The sequence below is a fragment of the Apteryx rowi genome, unplaced genomic scaffold (assembly GCF_003343035.1).
Source record: "Apteryx rowi isolate R43461 unplaced genomic scaffold, aptRow1 scaffold_164, whole genome shotgun sequence".
NCBI lineage: Eukaryota > Metazoa > Chordata > Aves > Apterygiformes > Apterygidae > Apteryx > Apteryx rowi.
Genome location: NW_020447908.1, coordinates 396,135 through 411,874, shown reverse-complemented (window position 1 = coordinate 411,874; position 15,740 = coordinate 396,135). Strand labels below are relative to the sequence as shown.

Sequence of the window (15,740 nt, the reverse complement as noted above, 5' to 3'; positions counted from 1 at the left end):
GAAACAGTGATTATATAAAAATACCTTATTAATTGCAGACAATCAAAGAAAGTTTCTTCTGGTCAGACTAAAAAAGAAAATGAAAAATTGAAAATGCAGGAAGATTTACTTAAAGTTCAGGTAAATCTGTACCAAATACTATGTTGAAAAAAAAGGGGGGGGGATGGGCAGTGTAGCCTGCTGTCCGGGACCAAGAGTCATATCCAAGGAATGAGCACTAAAATTAAAAGTCAAATCACAAGACAAAAACTAAAAGGTGGATAAGAAGTACCAACAAACCATTGCTTATCCTGTACAATGGATGTAGTTCTTTGTTTTGAGCATTTATGTATTCCATGACTTGCCTCCTTCCCTGTTACTCCAGAGTCTGGCATCATCATTTTCAGTGTCAAATGAACTAAGAGTGGACTGAAGCGCTTACAGCCCTTATAAACTGGGCTACTGAGGTGGAGATGTTAACAGCATGTGTACCACTCCAAAAGGACACTGCTAATGAGCATAGGAGCTGGGTGCACACATTGAAAGTGAAATATGATGCATTGCAAAGAAATACACTTGCTGAATGGGTAGGTAACTGTATATCTTGTGTAGTATAGCCATGAACGTGTGTTAGAATTGGAAGATCTTGGAGATTGAGATCTAGTCTGAAGGAGAGTGGAGAGAGTTTTGGAGGCCCCTGATCGGCTTCAGTGGTTCCAACCCCAAGTCTGAATATGTAATCCGAAGAAGATGAGTGAAGACAAGAAGAAYTGTAAATGATTCCTTCAGATACACAGGACAGTGTCTCATAGTTTAATCAGGAATAATCTGTCTTGAGACTATTATCTGCCCCTGAGTGGGGACTTCATTATTACTTGGAAATAAATGGKCATTCTTGTAATCCTCTCGCCAGTTCTGTGCCTTTACCTACCACAGGTTTTCTTTATAGAGATGTTAGAAAACTTCAAAGGGCTTCCTCAGTTCTGATCTCTGCAGCCACTAAACAGAGGCCTGCGAAAATTCTGGTATTTGACTTACTCTGCAGACCCTTTTGGAAATTCAGCCAGCCTAATGGAATTTTTTGCTTAGATTCTCCTTCTGATGAAGGTTCCTGTCTGAGATCTGTAGAGCTAGTACTCAAAGCTCTAGTCACAGACTAAGCCATAACTGAGGCTTTTAGAGAGTGAGCAAACTATTGTCATAGAGGTTCTCTGCTTACGTTTTCCCTGAGAATTTGAGCCCTTCTTTCTGGTGACTTGCATGTATTATGAAGGTGGTACTTGGAATCATTCACATTGTTAATAAGCATATGGGCAATCACTTGAGGAAGAAGGAAGGGTTATCTACCAGCATCTAGAAGATCCTCATATGTGGTGTTCACATATGCATGTTCACAACCTTCCTATCTTTCTTCCCTTTATGTAGCCCTTTGTGACAACATAGAGTAAAGTTTTGCTCAAACAAGAGAATTTCAAGGTAGAAACACACCAAAAATTTGGTGTACTCCCCCATTATACCATATGCATGAAGCACAGAAAGAGGGAAAAGTGAGTATTGTCTGATTCCTGCCAGGATTAAGCRTGTGATTTTTGTGCTTGGACACCTCCTATATGGCTGTTAGATATAAGCAGCACAGCTTGAAGATTCTGCAGTTAATAACTTCTTTTCAGAATCACTTCCTTTCCATGAAAAAGTGTGTTCACATAGCTAGTGGATCTTCTCATTTTGTCTGTTGATGTTCTATATATTTTAAGTATGCTTTTAATTTATAGTGTGTAATTGTGTTTATCATTGTGTTTTAAATACATAGCAGTTTTCTTGTATTATATTTGTATAGTAGCATAGATGATTTTGCATAGGGAGCTTGTAAATAAATCATTCACTGTTTTTTTACTATTTATCTGTGAATGTAACATTTTTCTATTCTCGTCAGTTTATGACCATTGTAATATTAAACTAGAATATAGTGGTTTTTTATGGCTTATGTAGTATTTGAGTATCTTACAAATATTAATTAAATGTTTCCACATCCTGGTGAAGTAGGAGAATATTATACTCATTTACAGATGGGGAGACTGAGGCGTGGAGAGTTTTTATGAATTACCTAAGGTAACTTAGGAGATCTGAGAATACAGGATCACTGTGTGTCTGCTGCAGCATAGCTGTTGCTTTTATTTGAGGACAAGTATAGACTAGTGCCAGTATATGTTCAGATATTAATCTCTATTGATACATTTCACTGCAGAACTATTCAAGCCAAATTAAAATGTCTCAGTGCTTCAGACAAAACTGCCTGCTTATATTGCTGCAAACCCTAATCTAGATATTTCAAAATAAATTTGTTTGTCAAAACATTGTTGTAATTGGTACATTTACAGAATGATTTTTACTTATCATAGAAGCATCATATCAGGTTTGGAAAAAAAAAAGGTGTTTTTTTTTAAACTTATATTTGCTAACTATGAAAAAATTCCAAGGTTAGTGTCTTAGATTCGAAAGATAAACATGAAAGAATTACAGTGTCTGACAGATCCTCTTCATACATCACAGGAACATCTGCATGTTCTTCAAAGAGAGAAAATAATCCTTGAGGAAAAGCTGAAAAGAGTTTTACAGGTACTGATTTAGAAAACATACTTTGTGGGGTATTTTTGTTTTTGTTTTTTAGGTTCCTATTATGTCAGGAAAACAATCAATTCGTAATGTCTGTTTTAGATAGAAATGTATCACTAGCTTTTTCCTTTAAAAAGCTCTCTTCTGTGCACTTCAACATCCTCAGGACTATAAAGTACAACATATTTAATTTTAAAAGCATTTGCTAACAGATTCTAAAGGAAACTTGACAACTGCCATGTTAGTGCAGACCAGTCTTCTGTTAATCTTGTATCCTTAAGAAATTATAACAACACCAGATACTTCCAGGAAAGAAAAGAAAAATTTTCCCATAATATTCTGCAATGGGTAGATACGAGTATGTCTTGGATAAGGCAATGGAAAAGATATACATTTCTGGGGAAGTAGTACTTGAGGAAAGGAGATTAACCTTCTTTATTTTCCCCTTTAATTTGTCCTGTTTTTGGTTTGGGCTTCCTGCTTTAATGTTTTCCTTATAAGGAACAACTTTTTTTTTTTTTTTTTTTTTAGTTGAGAAATGAAGAAGAGAAATTTCTAGAAGGTACTAAAATCACTGTAGTGGGTTTTTTTTGTTTTTTTTTTTTTGGTCTCCTTTCAGAGAAAAGGGAAAACTAGCATGAGATTAATTTCACCTAATATTAATGGTCTATCAGATAGATGTTTGCATCTGAGGTGGTTAGTCTGCTAGGCTCTTTTTATAGTTAGCAGAGAGAATTGGGCTCTTCTAATGAATAGTTTATCTGAACTGTTTTAGATGTTTATCTTGGGATAAGATTGTGTTCTAGAAATGTCCATTTATTTCCACTGACTAAAAGGGATGAGCAAGGTTAATTTGAGCCTAATTCAAACATAGACATGGGAGTTAGATGAGATGAATTTTACAAATTCTGTCATCTTACACAAGATTACARCTTGCCTATATTATGATTTGGGATATTGGGACAAAAAACAAAAACAAAAAACCCTGCATACTGAAAACAATGATGAGACACTAAAATATAGCAGCCTAAAAAACCCCAGGAAATAGGAAATTGATTTGATCAGACTTTATCCTCTGTACTTAATGGTGTAAGTTTAACAATATAGAAATTACAAATTTCACAAGAATGGAAGAAGTATGTATCTACTGGGATATTAATCTGTGTTTTCTAGCTTTTATTTTAAACTTCTATTTCATGACTTTAATGTTTTAGGGAAGATGCTACATTTTAATGTATGAAAGAAGTTTTAACTTGAATGTGCCATTGAGCTCTTGGGGAAATTTTCAGTAGTTTCTGTGAAAAATTAATTCAGCTTTTATATTTCCAGCATGAAGAGTTTTAAATAATGCTTTAACCACTTGTTACATATTACTTCTATTTTAAAAGATGCTTTATTATAGCTGTGCTACAGATATTATTTATGTGTATATTTGACTGGAAACTTATTTTTTTTAATCTAATGTATTTGAGAACATGCTTGAGTTGAAAAGGATTTAAGGAAGTATTTAAATGCATTGAAATGAGCCCAAACAGCAACACTAATTTTAATGCAAATATTTTTATCATATAGGAAGCTGAAAATGCTAATAAGCAACTTACAAACTTAGCAACATCTGTCCCTGTTCAAGACACAGAAATTGTTCAAGATGCACCCACCAGTTACAAAAATGCAGAAAAGGATAAAAATAATGATTCTGACATTGATATGAAAAAATATGCTAAAGATGCATCTAAGAAAGGCCAAAAATCAACTAAAACTGAAGGCAGCAGGGAAGATCATATAGTGTCACCATCCAAGTCCATTAGTGAAGCTGATGAATTAGTACACAAATTGCTAGCAAAGAACCAAGTGAAACAAGGAATAAGGAAAAGTCCCGGAGAAATGGAGGAAACTGAAGAAATTGCAACACCGTCTCAAAAGAAGGATGTTAAACTAGGAAAAAAAGGATTAACAGAGGGAAAGAAGTCTGAAGATCATGGTGTTTCAGCAAGCAAGCTAAAAGAAAAATACCTTTTTCAGGAGCAAGGAGAGTCATATAAACCTAAAGAATTACTTTCTAGCATGGAAGAGACTCTAAGACTTCCTGCTTATCCATCTGGACAGGAAAACATGCAGTATTCTTCTGAACATGCTGATGAGAAGCCAACATCACTGTTATCTGATAAAACCCAGCAAATGTCAACAGCAACCAGAGCAAACAGAAAATCAGAGTCTGTAAGAACATTTTTATATCTTCTTCTGTGTTTATGTTTTGTTTTTTCATTAAAAGCAGGATGAATTGATAGAAAATTTGACTCCATTTACAGTTAAGATTTACTTTTCAAGAATGATAATTCTAAAATACAGTGTCAAGAATAAGCATATTCTTTACCTTTGGGGACCTGCCTGTTGTTTGTTGGGCAGAACTAGTTCTGATCTACAGATGCACAGGAGACATTGTGTTCTTACTTGCTTGTGCAGGAGCCTGGGATGCTTGTAATAGCAGTAGTAGGCAGGGCATAGAGATCCTATTCTGAAAGTGCTGGTTCATCATTCTCCTGGCACAAGCTTTATGAGGTGAGACAGGCTGAAGTGTTCCACTGACATCCTGTTTATCTTTGTTTATCCTTGATTATCTTTCCACTTGTCTGTCGGTTAATTAAATTCTAGCTCAGTCTTCATCCTGAAGACAAATGAAGTGTGAGCTTGCTTCTCAGTGGGAGGTGTGAATCATAGACTGACTGTCTGCAGCTGTCTTCAGTCCACACTGGGCTTTCCCACACAGCCTAACTGGTGTTGCTAATGAATGCAGAGTTGGACATTCTGCTGATTTTGGAAGTCACCATCTAGCTCATAATGGCCTTGCCCAGGTAATCTGCCAGCTGGTGGAAGTCAAGGATTTTGAAGCTCCATGGGGCTTCTCTTCTCTCTAAATGTGTTCTTTGCACCAAATTATTCTTGTTCCCAGGTCTTATGAGAGATATAGCATGCTGTAGTGTTGGCAAGGGGGTGCTATTCTTCTGGGATTCAAAATCTCCTCTAAACAGAGAATCAGACTGTAGGGTCATATTCATGTCTCAGGGTGATGCCAGAAATACAGGGTGCTGGGAAATGCCACTGATGGTATCTCTTCCAATTCCTGCAGGTTTAGTAGCACTAGTTCTWCCAGGATGTCCCTAATTGTCCATTTAGTAATGACTTAGATGGTCCTTTCCTGGAGGATTAGTCTGGCCCATAGATAGACCTGATGAAGTAGGGTGTACTCACAAGTGAGAAACAATAACCGAGGGCATGTGTCAAGCATAAACCCCTTGTATTGAGAATACTGGCACGGTGCTCTGTTGTGCATGAGGCAAATGCATGGTGAATGTGGTGCCTATTTCTGGGTGTATGGGGGCAGAGTGCGCTCTGTTTCCGAGGAAGTATGACTGCAGCCAGTGTGCTCTGCAGGATCCTGAGCTTAAACTGGTTTGTCTCAGTTGGTCCGGGGACCATTCCTCACTGTGGACAAAAGTAGTACCAGAATACTCTAAATGACTACAGCCATGATTTTATTGACTCTTGCATTAGCAGTGTAACTTTAAAAATACCATTCCTTTCCAAGCTGTTCAAAATAATTGAGCCTTATCGATCGCTCAGATTGTGTTGTTTCACTGATTTCCTTTTTGTCCATTTAAATTTACCTGACGTAGGCCCTGAGATAGCTTTGTGTAAGCCACATATCAGTTTTCTTTTTCACTCTTTTCACAAAGTAATGCCTGTAAAAATTAGCTAATAGGTTCCAAATTATCCTTCATTAGCAAATGAAGGAGTTTCCCTGGATAACAGGTAGGAGTAGTTTAGAGAATAAAAAGTATAGCTTTATGGCCTATAGTTTTTAATTCTTCAGTATATTTTGAATGGGTCTGAAATTGCCAATATAAAGATTCTGAAATTTTAGTTTGCATAAAACATATTTAGAGGCTTAGAGTGGGGAAAATCTTTAGTATTTTATTCGCAAGGTGGAAGATGAGCAAGGTTACAGTGGCTTACAGCTAAATTGATAAAAAATTTGTTGAAGTTTTAAATATTTCAATAAATATAATGCAGTCACCTGTGGTCATTAGTTTCAGATCTCAGATGTTCATATTCTTATTTCATAGCAGTCCCTATGCAAACCTAGAGTTCAAGGGTTCTAGGCATCTTTGAAACATTTTGTTATAGAGAAAAGCATTATGTTTTAGTGCTTCTTCATCTCTCTCTCTCTCTCTCTTTCTGTATCTGGATATATAGATAGCTATAGTTATATCTATATATAGACATTTAATAGATTTTTTATGTATGGAGATGTATATATGGAGATTTTTTGTATATATGGAGAGCTATATATAAAAATATATTCTACCTTTGGTACTTGTGCTTGAGACTGGAGTCGTCTTTCTTGCAGACTCCTGTTAGGGTGCACATGAACCCATAGTATCCTTATTCTTCCACATATTTGGTATAAAGTGTTGTGCAGCCCTCACTGCTAACCCCATTCTCCTTGCAGCCTTTGGTGGTGAAACCAACCTCTGTAATGTAATTCGGAAGGATTTTTGTATTAAATTATATTACTCCTGCTAGGAAAAATGGTACATAGTATTGTAGCAAGATTTCTATAGCTTGTACCTTCCTTTATCTCTTCCTGGGAATGTCTTTCTGAGATTAGCTGATCACAGGAACCCATCAGTCCTGCCAAGGGTAGTTATGTAGCATGAAGTAGTGTTACGTATTTCTGATCTATATGGGGTAGTGGCAAGGAAGTGAGATTAGCCTTATGGAAAGAAAGGGAGCTGGAAGCAGTGGGGGTTGAGCATATTTAATTATACAGCTTAAAACAGGAATTACATCTTCTAGATAAAACAAATGATCCTTGTCTTCTAATTGAATAGCCTTCTACTGCACTGTTGTTGCAGAGAGATGGTCAGGAAGTTGTTAAGGACCATCTCTGAAGCAGAAACTGGTACCTGTGCTCCTGCCGCTCTGAGACAACAGGAGTCAAAACTCTTGCACTCTAGAGTACGCGTGCTTTTCTGTTCCTTACCATCTTTTTCTAGTAAGAGCAGGGCTCAGCCCTTTCCTGGCAATTCTGGTTGTAGAGGCAGGTAAGTAAGAGGAAGGAAAACTTATACTGAAAAAAAGAAATCTTAATTTTACATGTAGAGCAACTTAAAGCTTAATGCATTTCATGCTGATACATTTCTCTCAAATAAGAATGTACCTTTGACCTTTTAGCTAATGCTGACTATTTTAAAACCCTACAGCACAGGGGAGGATGCATGTGGCACCACCGATTCAGATTTTGTGAACCTTCCAAAAATCCGAGGAGAGTCAGAGTCACGTTTCTCCTTAAACTGTCAAGAACAATTATGGCCCAAATCTTTAAATGTACACGAAGATTCACCCCAACTAATCTCAGAAAGACAGAAGACTGCTATGTCTGCTAAACCCAGTATCCGAGGACAAGATTGTTCTTTACCAYTGTATGAAAACAATATGTTACCATCAGTTTTACCTTCCAAATATCAAGATGTGGCTCCTCTTAAAAGCTCCCTGACCAATCATAAAACATCTTCTGAATCTCAGAGTGCTGAAGAAGTTTCTCTTTTCTCTATTGAAAAGATACCCACTTTGGAGATCCAGGAAAAAATGCCTGCCGTTATTACTCAAGAAGATAAAAAGGCGCCTATGCCAGTTCTTCCTGTCACACACACGACAGTACAGTATTATTTATTTTCATTTTATATACTTTCCAGTGATTTTGAGCTAGGTTTTGAAACTCCAATACTAGTGAGCAGATATTTATATATTTCTTTTGATTTAATAATCAACAATTGAATAACTACCTGGATCATCATTAGCTCTGAGAGTTAATCCCCAATGTAATATGCACAGTTACTGATGATAGTTAGGTATTCCTTTGATACAATGTGGAATTTATTAACAAAAATAAATACACAAAATCATCTTCCCCTACACACAGCAGGAAATTAAAAGAAAGGAAGGAAGCTTTTTTTTTTGGTTCAAAGTTCCAGGTTCTCCCTAGCTACCATTATGTTCAAAAAGTGGGGGGTTTTGGTTGTTTTTCTTTTTTTCCCTCTCCCTTCATCTTTTCTTTTTTCTTTTTCCACTGGATGTGTCTCTCAAATATACACAGCTCCACTAAAAACTGTCAAGCGTTCTCATTTGCATTAAGAAAATTGAAAGAAAACTTCTCCAACCATGTGGTTTGGTCACTGTCCTAACTTGGCTGTCTGATCTGAGACTTCTCTGGATTTTGTTATTTTAGCTATTTGTTTTCTCTCTGACACTTTAAATCTTTCATACCATTCTGAAGAAAACCCAGCATTAGCAGGAGGGTTCAAAGTATTGTTATTCCAGGCATCCTATAATGCAGATGTGAGATAATCCTCCTGGGAAGCAAAGCTTTAAGTTTATGAAGGGAATGTCTTAAACTTCCTGAGTGAGAACTCTAATCCACTATACTGTTATGAAAGAGAAGGATACTATTATTGTYTTCATTTCTGTATGGAAGTTGCTGCTGGATTTTGTGCTTAACTCAAAGCCTGTGTTTCAGATAGAGAGAGTGCTATTAGATATGGTCAGTCTAGAAGTTTTGTGGTCTAGCAGCGTAAGAGCAGCATTTTGTTGTCTCCTTCTTTTAATGATGATACTTAGATAGAATTCAGGTATTCAGATTTCCAGAAGCTTCATGTGTACAGAAAACTTTCTGAGTCAATATGGAAGCTCTTCTCAATCTGAGATGTCTCTAGCGCTAAGAGATGCTGGACAATAAGGCTGTTGGTCAGTTGAATACTGCTTATGTCGAAACTTAGATGGAATCCATGTACCCTGATGTTCTATTTTCACTGATTAAATAGCACAACAGACTTTTGAATTTAACTCTTTCTTTTTGTAATAGAATGTAATTGTTTCCTGCTACTTTTTGATACTGTTTTTTTGATTTAAAGACATTCAATCTGGTGTTCAAGATTCTCCAAAAGTTTATAAGGCAAAATGCATTGTAAAACCTGTACTTTGTCAGAACGTTGAGTTTTTGAGGAGATTAACACAGTGGATATACCTTCCTGCAAACAGTGTTGTAAAGAGTGATGCATATCTGAGATTGAGATATCAAGGAGGTTATGCAATTATAGCTCTAGTAAAGGCAATGTGCTACCCAGGTGTCATATATGTTGTGTACTATAATGAATCATTTGTCAAGACTGAGAGATTTACACTGGCAAAAACCCAATTCTTTGGCTTTTATAATACTGCACTAACTCATATAATAATTTTCATCACACATTATTAAAATTACTTATAAATATTGGTAAATACTATTATTCACTTGTTGCAGGTGAGATCTGTGATACAAAGTGATAATTATTTTCCTAGGGTCTCATAGGCAGCTATGCAACATTGAGGGGAAAAAAATCAGGTCTACTTTTGGTATAACTGGTTTTAGTGCTACTGAGATAAAAATAGTACTTTAGGTTCTGCCATGAAACTTCTAATTTCTGAGCATTATCTCACTACATTATCTCAGTATAATTTAGAGCATCTCTAATGATTGCTCTGAGTTATGTCAGCATTCAGGGRTTGTTTTATTTCTTTATTTCAATAGAAAACCTTGTATTTTAGTCATGTGAACTCTTAACTCTGTCTAGCTTTCAGGCAGGCTTCGTTCATATTCTTGAAAAAACAATGCTTCTGAAGGAGGATAGGGTAGGGTGTTTGTGCTTCTCACTTTCCATAAAAATAGTCTTATGCTCTAGGAGACTCCTTTTTGTTTGTTTGTTTGGCTAATATAGTATCAAGTATCAGTCTTAACTCCCTTTATCTTACAATAAATAGAAACTCAGTAGAGGAAAAACTGAGGAGATATTGCTTAGTTCAGTCCAGTTACAGTGAGAAAGACGTGTTCTGTGGTTTTTTTTGTTTTGTTTTGTTTGTTTTTAAGTCTGAAGGAGCCAGATTCTAGGGTTTCTGCAGTGTGCCTGGGAACTAGTCACAGTTCAATGCAGTATTAAAAAGTATAACTAGCAAATTTTGTCTTTAATATAGATCATTTTAGACTGCAGTCTTGCAAAACATTCAATTAGTACAGCTGAGAAGGCAGCAAACTGTTGTACAGTGGAGGGAGTATGGCATGGTAGAAACTTTTAAAATCAATTTTGATGCTAAATAAAATGTTCAGTTGAACTGCAGTCCCAAGATAACAAGAGATGATTTTGAGAAGAAATAACTAAATACTCTTAAGTATTTATTTTCCAAGATATTGGTCACCACAGTCCCTGCAAATTTACATGTACGCTTTGTCTGTTTTAATCTTCAAGTCTGTTTTGTGAACTTAGTATAGTAGTGATATATTTGAGAAGAAGCAGAGGCTAATGAGAAGGATAGTTTATTAATTTCTCTTGTACACCATACAAGTGAAGTTAATAATTTTTTTATTACTACAGTATTGCTGTGTCAGTACTCTCCCTCTGTTAACAATTGACACTTAGCATAGCTTCATTCAGTGGGGAAAACCATCTTGTTTGTAATCTGAACTGTAGCTGTTTAAACATGGAGAAATTGATTGCAGTAGAAGGAATTCCCTTGTTTCTTAACTGACCTATTTTTTCAGCTTTGTTTTATTCCTATTAGCACTGTAAAATGTTTCCCTTCTAATATCTCTCATTGTTTTGGGGATGACAATACAAATATAAAGGAACAAAATCAAGATAAAAAGGTGAAACATTGTTTTTTATATTTTTCCAAAATTATCCACGGGCTCTTGGGTTCTGTAGGTTGCTGTGTTTGAATGCGTTCCTTAGTTTTGCTTACCTAAATTATAGCTGATGTTCAGCAGTGAAGACAACATGTTAGACTTCTGGGGTCATGTGCATGAGATATTCTAGGTTAGACTTGATCATTCCAGTGCTTCTGCATGACAWAAGTAGTGCAGAGACTGTATTGGGATGTATTTGAGTGTTACAGTGTGTCATGCTTACATTATAACATTTTGATTTGACAGCAATGAACGAGAATCTAATGAGGGAATGAGGTGAAAACCTGACCACCTCGAAGCTGGAATCTATAAGATTATCCTGTAAATGTGTTAAAATACAATCAATAACATTTTTGAGTAAAATACCTTAATGTTTGCTAGCCATATGGAAATGATGACTCTAAAGGCTTTTAATGTAGCAGAACAAAACTGCAAGAGTACAGTATGGAAGCAGCAATATTCTACAGCAAACCTCTAGCATCTGTGTTTTTCTTTGTACATCAGAATATACAAGAAGGCTTCTTCTCTCCAGCACTAGTGTATGAGAGAACTTTCATTTGCCTAGCACTGTTCCCACAGTTCAGCAATTCAAAATACATGTCTTCTAAGACTCCATATAAAGATAACATGTTCTATAATTTTTCGAATATTGAAGGTTTTTTTTAATTGTCAAGTGCTAACATCTCATTGGTTAATTTTTCTTTTCACCACTGAATACTTTTCAGTCTTGAGAAAGTGGAAGGAAAAAAGGAAAGATGGAACTTCATCTCTGCRTGAAGTTCTGTAAATTTAATAATAAACAAAAAATGAGAGAAAGAGGAAAAATATTATTGCATTTATCTATTTAAGAATTCATTTTATTAGATGAACTAATTACTTCTGAGTTCTCAAAGATAATTTGTTCATTTATAGTTTGATTGTGCTTAATCAGGACTTGGATATGTTAAAATAAGAACACTTACCAGTTGCCTGTTGGTTTATTATTAGCAAACAATATAACATAATGCCATTACTTTTATTTATAGAACGTAACTTTGGAAACTCACTCACCTGAGGGAGAAAATCTTCCATGGACTCAAAAAGAAGTAGATGTTAAAGGTAAATATTTTCTTCTCTTTTGAAAGAAGGAAAATAGGAAATGTCTGATCGTAGCTAGTGCCATCATGCTGGAATGTATTACCAGAGATGTTGGAAGATGCTTCCCAAATTCACTATTTTAAGTGTATTGAGAAGCATTTTTCTCTGAAACCCTGGGACGTTCTTACATCAGTGAATGTATTTTTAACTGAATTGAGTATGTATAGAAGATACAGGTAAACACAGGCAATTTACTGCTATCAAGGATGTTGATCTTGCCCAGCAGCATCCTGGGCATTTATATCTGTAACAGTCCTTACAAGTAGATGGACAATATTTAGATGAGCTGTTATAAAAAGTTAGAGAAGAACCATAATTAATTGAGCTGGTATGTATTCTGATAAGAGCAAATTTGTCATTGTTTTGGGTACATATTCTCATCATGGAAATAAGTTACAAGATATGAAGTAATATAAATTAAACACTCATTTTTAGGTAATTGAGTAACAACAGAAATATTGTAGATTTTATTAGTGGTTTTAGTCTTCAGACTAAGGATAAACATAAGCCTGAACATGTTTTATAGTAATGGTGCTTTAACTGTTTCAAAGCTCCATTACATTAACAGGAGAGTATGCAGTGAGTTTAATATGAAAGATAATCAAGGCTATAGTATATTATGCATTTATATCCAAAACACTATACTCCAAAAAGATCGTACTATTAAATATAGAACATAGTTTTAAAGTAAAATGTGTTACTCGGTTTCTCTGTCCTAGATTAAGAACTATGTGTTTTCATTAAATAACTTTTTGCTTTTGTTACATTCCCCATTTTTTCAAATGCAGAAAGACTTCCATTAATAACTCAAATGAATAAAATGCAACAAGCATCAACACTTTCACTGGCAGAAGCTGGTGTGAACACTGGTAAGTGGAAAGCTAATAGTTTAGGGTTCTGGTAAGAAAACTTATAAATTTCCTAATGATGTTGACACTTTGCCCTCAGTGAAGTGTTTTTCGTTTTGTTTGTTTGTTTTTAATAACTTTTAGTAAAGCTTGACCAACTTCAAAAAATCCCAAGGACCTTTGAGTTTGTGCTWTTTCCTCATCTGTCTGTACAAAATGGCTCATAAGGATGATATAATAAAGGATGAGATAGAGCAAAATCTAAAATCTTCATGTGGGGAAGAAACTACATATGTTGTTAGAACAACCTAATTACTTGAATAAAATCTGTCACATGTGCTTTCCAAAATGGGTCAAAATGTCCTGTCCAGATTGGTATATACATTGTCTTCATTGCTGAATGAAACTGTTTGGAATGTTTACCTACCCARCAGCAGTTCAGAGATGTAGAGTCCAGAAAGTCACTCAAATATTGTTGGCTACACAAAAGAGATCTCAAAAGACCTCACTTGAGACATGAGAGGGCATGGGGTAATGATTGCTTGTGCTGGGAAGCTGTGAATACCTTCACTCTTCCTTAGCTGCAACTCTGTAATTACAACCATGCTGTTCAGGGCATGATACGGGTAAAATAGGCCATAATTATTTTTTGGACCCCAGCATTGGCTGCACACAGTCATCCCACTTTACTTATGCTGATTGGTAAATAAAAATCACATGTTTCAGTCTGTTCYTCTCTCTTTTTTCACCAAGGTCTCACAGGATGTTCCTGCAGAAAGAAATGCTATAATAGCTGATTCTTAGTTACAGAAAGTACATTTGCTCTCTTTAGAAAGTAATCGATGTCCATTTCTAGAAGAAACCCATTAGAAACCGTCTAGAAGTTTTGTTTATTGAATGTCTTTCTGAATAGCTTTTGTCTTTGTCTAGGGAAGAAAACAATTGAGCTTTTGCACAGTATGCTTGCTAAGCTGTCACCAGGTGTAGAAGATCTGCAAGACATAGAAGCTTTTGAAGACAGTGAAATAGACAGCATTACTGGTAAATACAGAATAATGTAGAGATCTGTATTCTATTACTTAGGTACTTGTTTATTTTACTGTAACGTCTCATATGCACTTATTTGAGAAGTGTTACTACTCTAGTCAAGTCTAAAGACAAGAAAGCAGATTAGTGAGAATTCCTGGAGACATCATGAAAAGCAGAATTAAAGAAGAATTAAGAATTAATTAAGAACTTAAATACAGATAGTCTGTCATCTATATAGCAAATAATTTAAACTCTTTTAGCCTATCAAATTAAACAAGATGGGAATACTGGCAGAATGTACGGCGTGTAAATCACCATAAAGTTTAAGGAGAGAATATATAGGGAACTGTAGAGCTATCTGGAAGAACAGGAAGAATATCTATCCACAACTGCAAAAAGTTGAGTATGGGCTAATATATCCTGCCAAGAAGCTCAGTACCACTGTTGCTAGGCTTCTTCAATACCTGGCTAGTTTAAAACTAGCTCAGATACCTCTTCAGCTTAGTAACCAGTGTAGACGTTCTACATAAAAGTTGTTTTTTTTTTTTTTAATAAGATGTAGATTTATATATCACACAAACAAAAGCAATACTGAGAACTTTACATTTGGTGTAAAAGAGAACTGGGAGCTGGTGGAAGAATTCAGATGGGACAGTGTCGAGGCAAGGGTGTTACATGAACAAAGCAAAAGGTTGTATTTTATAAGGACTGAAAGGAGGCAGCTTCTACATTTGGATGAACAGGAGAGGATGTTGAGTGGAGGTTAGGCTTTGGAGATGAAAGGTAAAATGGAAAAATGCTGAAAAAAAGAAAACAGCAGGATCCCAAGGGTTTTGTTTGTTTGCTTGTTGTTTTTAACACTGTGAGAGAAAACTTAAAAATCATCCTGAGGTTATGGGCCTGAGTATCAGGAAAGCTAGTAGTGAAAAGTAGAGATGCAGAGAGTTTTTGGAAAAAAAGGTATTAGCTGTTTTTCACAAGTTTAGTTTAAGCTAATAAAACCTTGAAATGAGAGAAGGACAGATGGAGAGTTTTACAAGAGGAGCAGTTAATGGTGCTGAGCTTGATTTGTTAGTCATCAGCATGGAAATGAAAACTGAAGATGTATCAGCTGATGAAATTGCTTAGAGACAGAACTTAATGGAAGATGAGCCAAAGACTTAGGGCACAGCCCTGGGGAGAGAATGGGAAAATGAGAGAGTGGGGAGAGAGTAAAAAGACTCATTAAAAAATGAGCTAAAAGAACAATCTTTAAAAGAACCGTCTGGAAAGTTCTGGAGTAGGAAAAGGGCTCTTCAAAGTGTAATAGGTGTAAAATGCCAGGAAGGCAAGAATGACGAGTGTAATCAAAAATAGGA

At 35.7% G+C, this 15,740-nt stretch overlaps 1 protein-coding gene across 1 annotated transcript in view; it reads left to right on the top strand.

Moving 5' to 3' along the window:
- Positions 1-2,484: 2,484 nt before the first annotated feature.
- Positions 2,485-15,740, top strand: part of LOC112963218 — a 35,666-nt gene continuing 22,410 nt past the window's right edge. The window contains exons 1-5 of the mRNA XM_026060081.1: positions 2,485-2,595; positions 4,165-4,809; positions 12,394-12,466; positions 13,294-13,374; positions 14,284-14,394. Coding sequence (XP_025915866.1) covers positions 2,485-2,595; positions 4,165-4,809; positions 12,394-12,466; positions 13,294-13,374; positions 14,284-14,394 — 1,021 coding nt within the window. The remainder of the gene's footprint in view (positions 2,596-4,164; positions 4,810-12,393; positions 12,467-13,293; positions 13,375-14,283; positions 14,395-15,740) is intronic.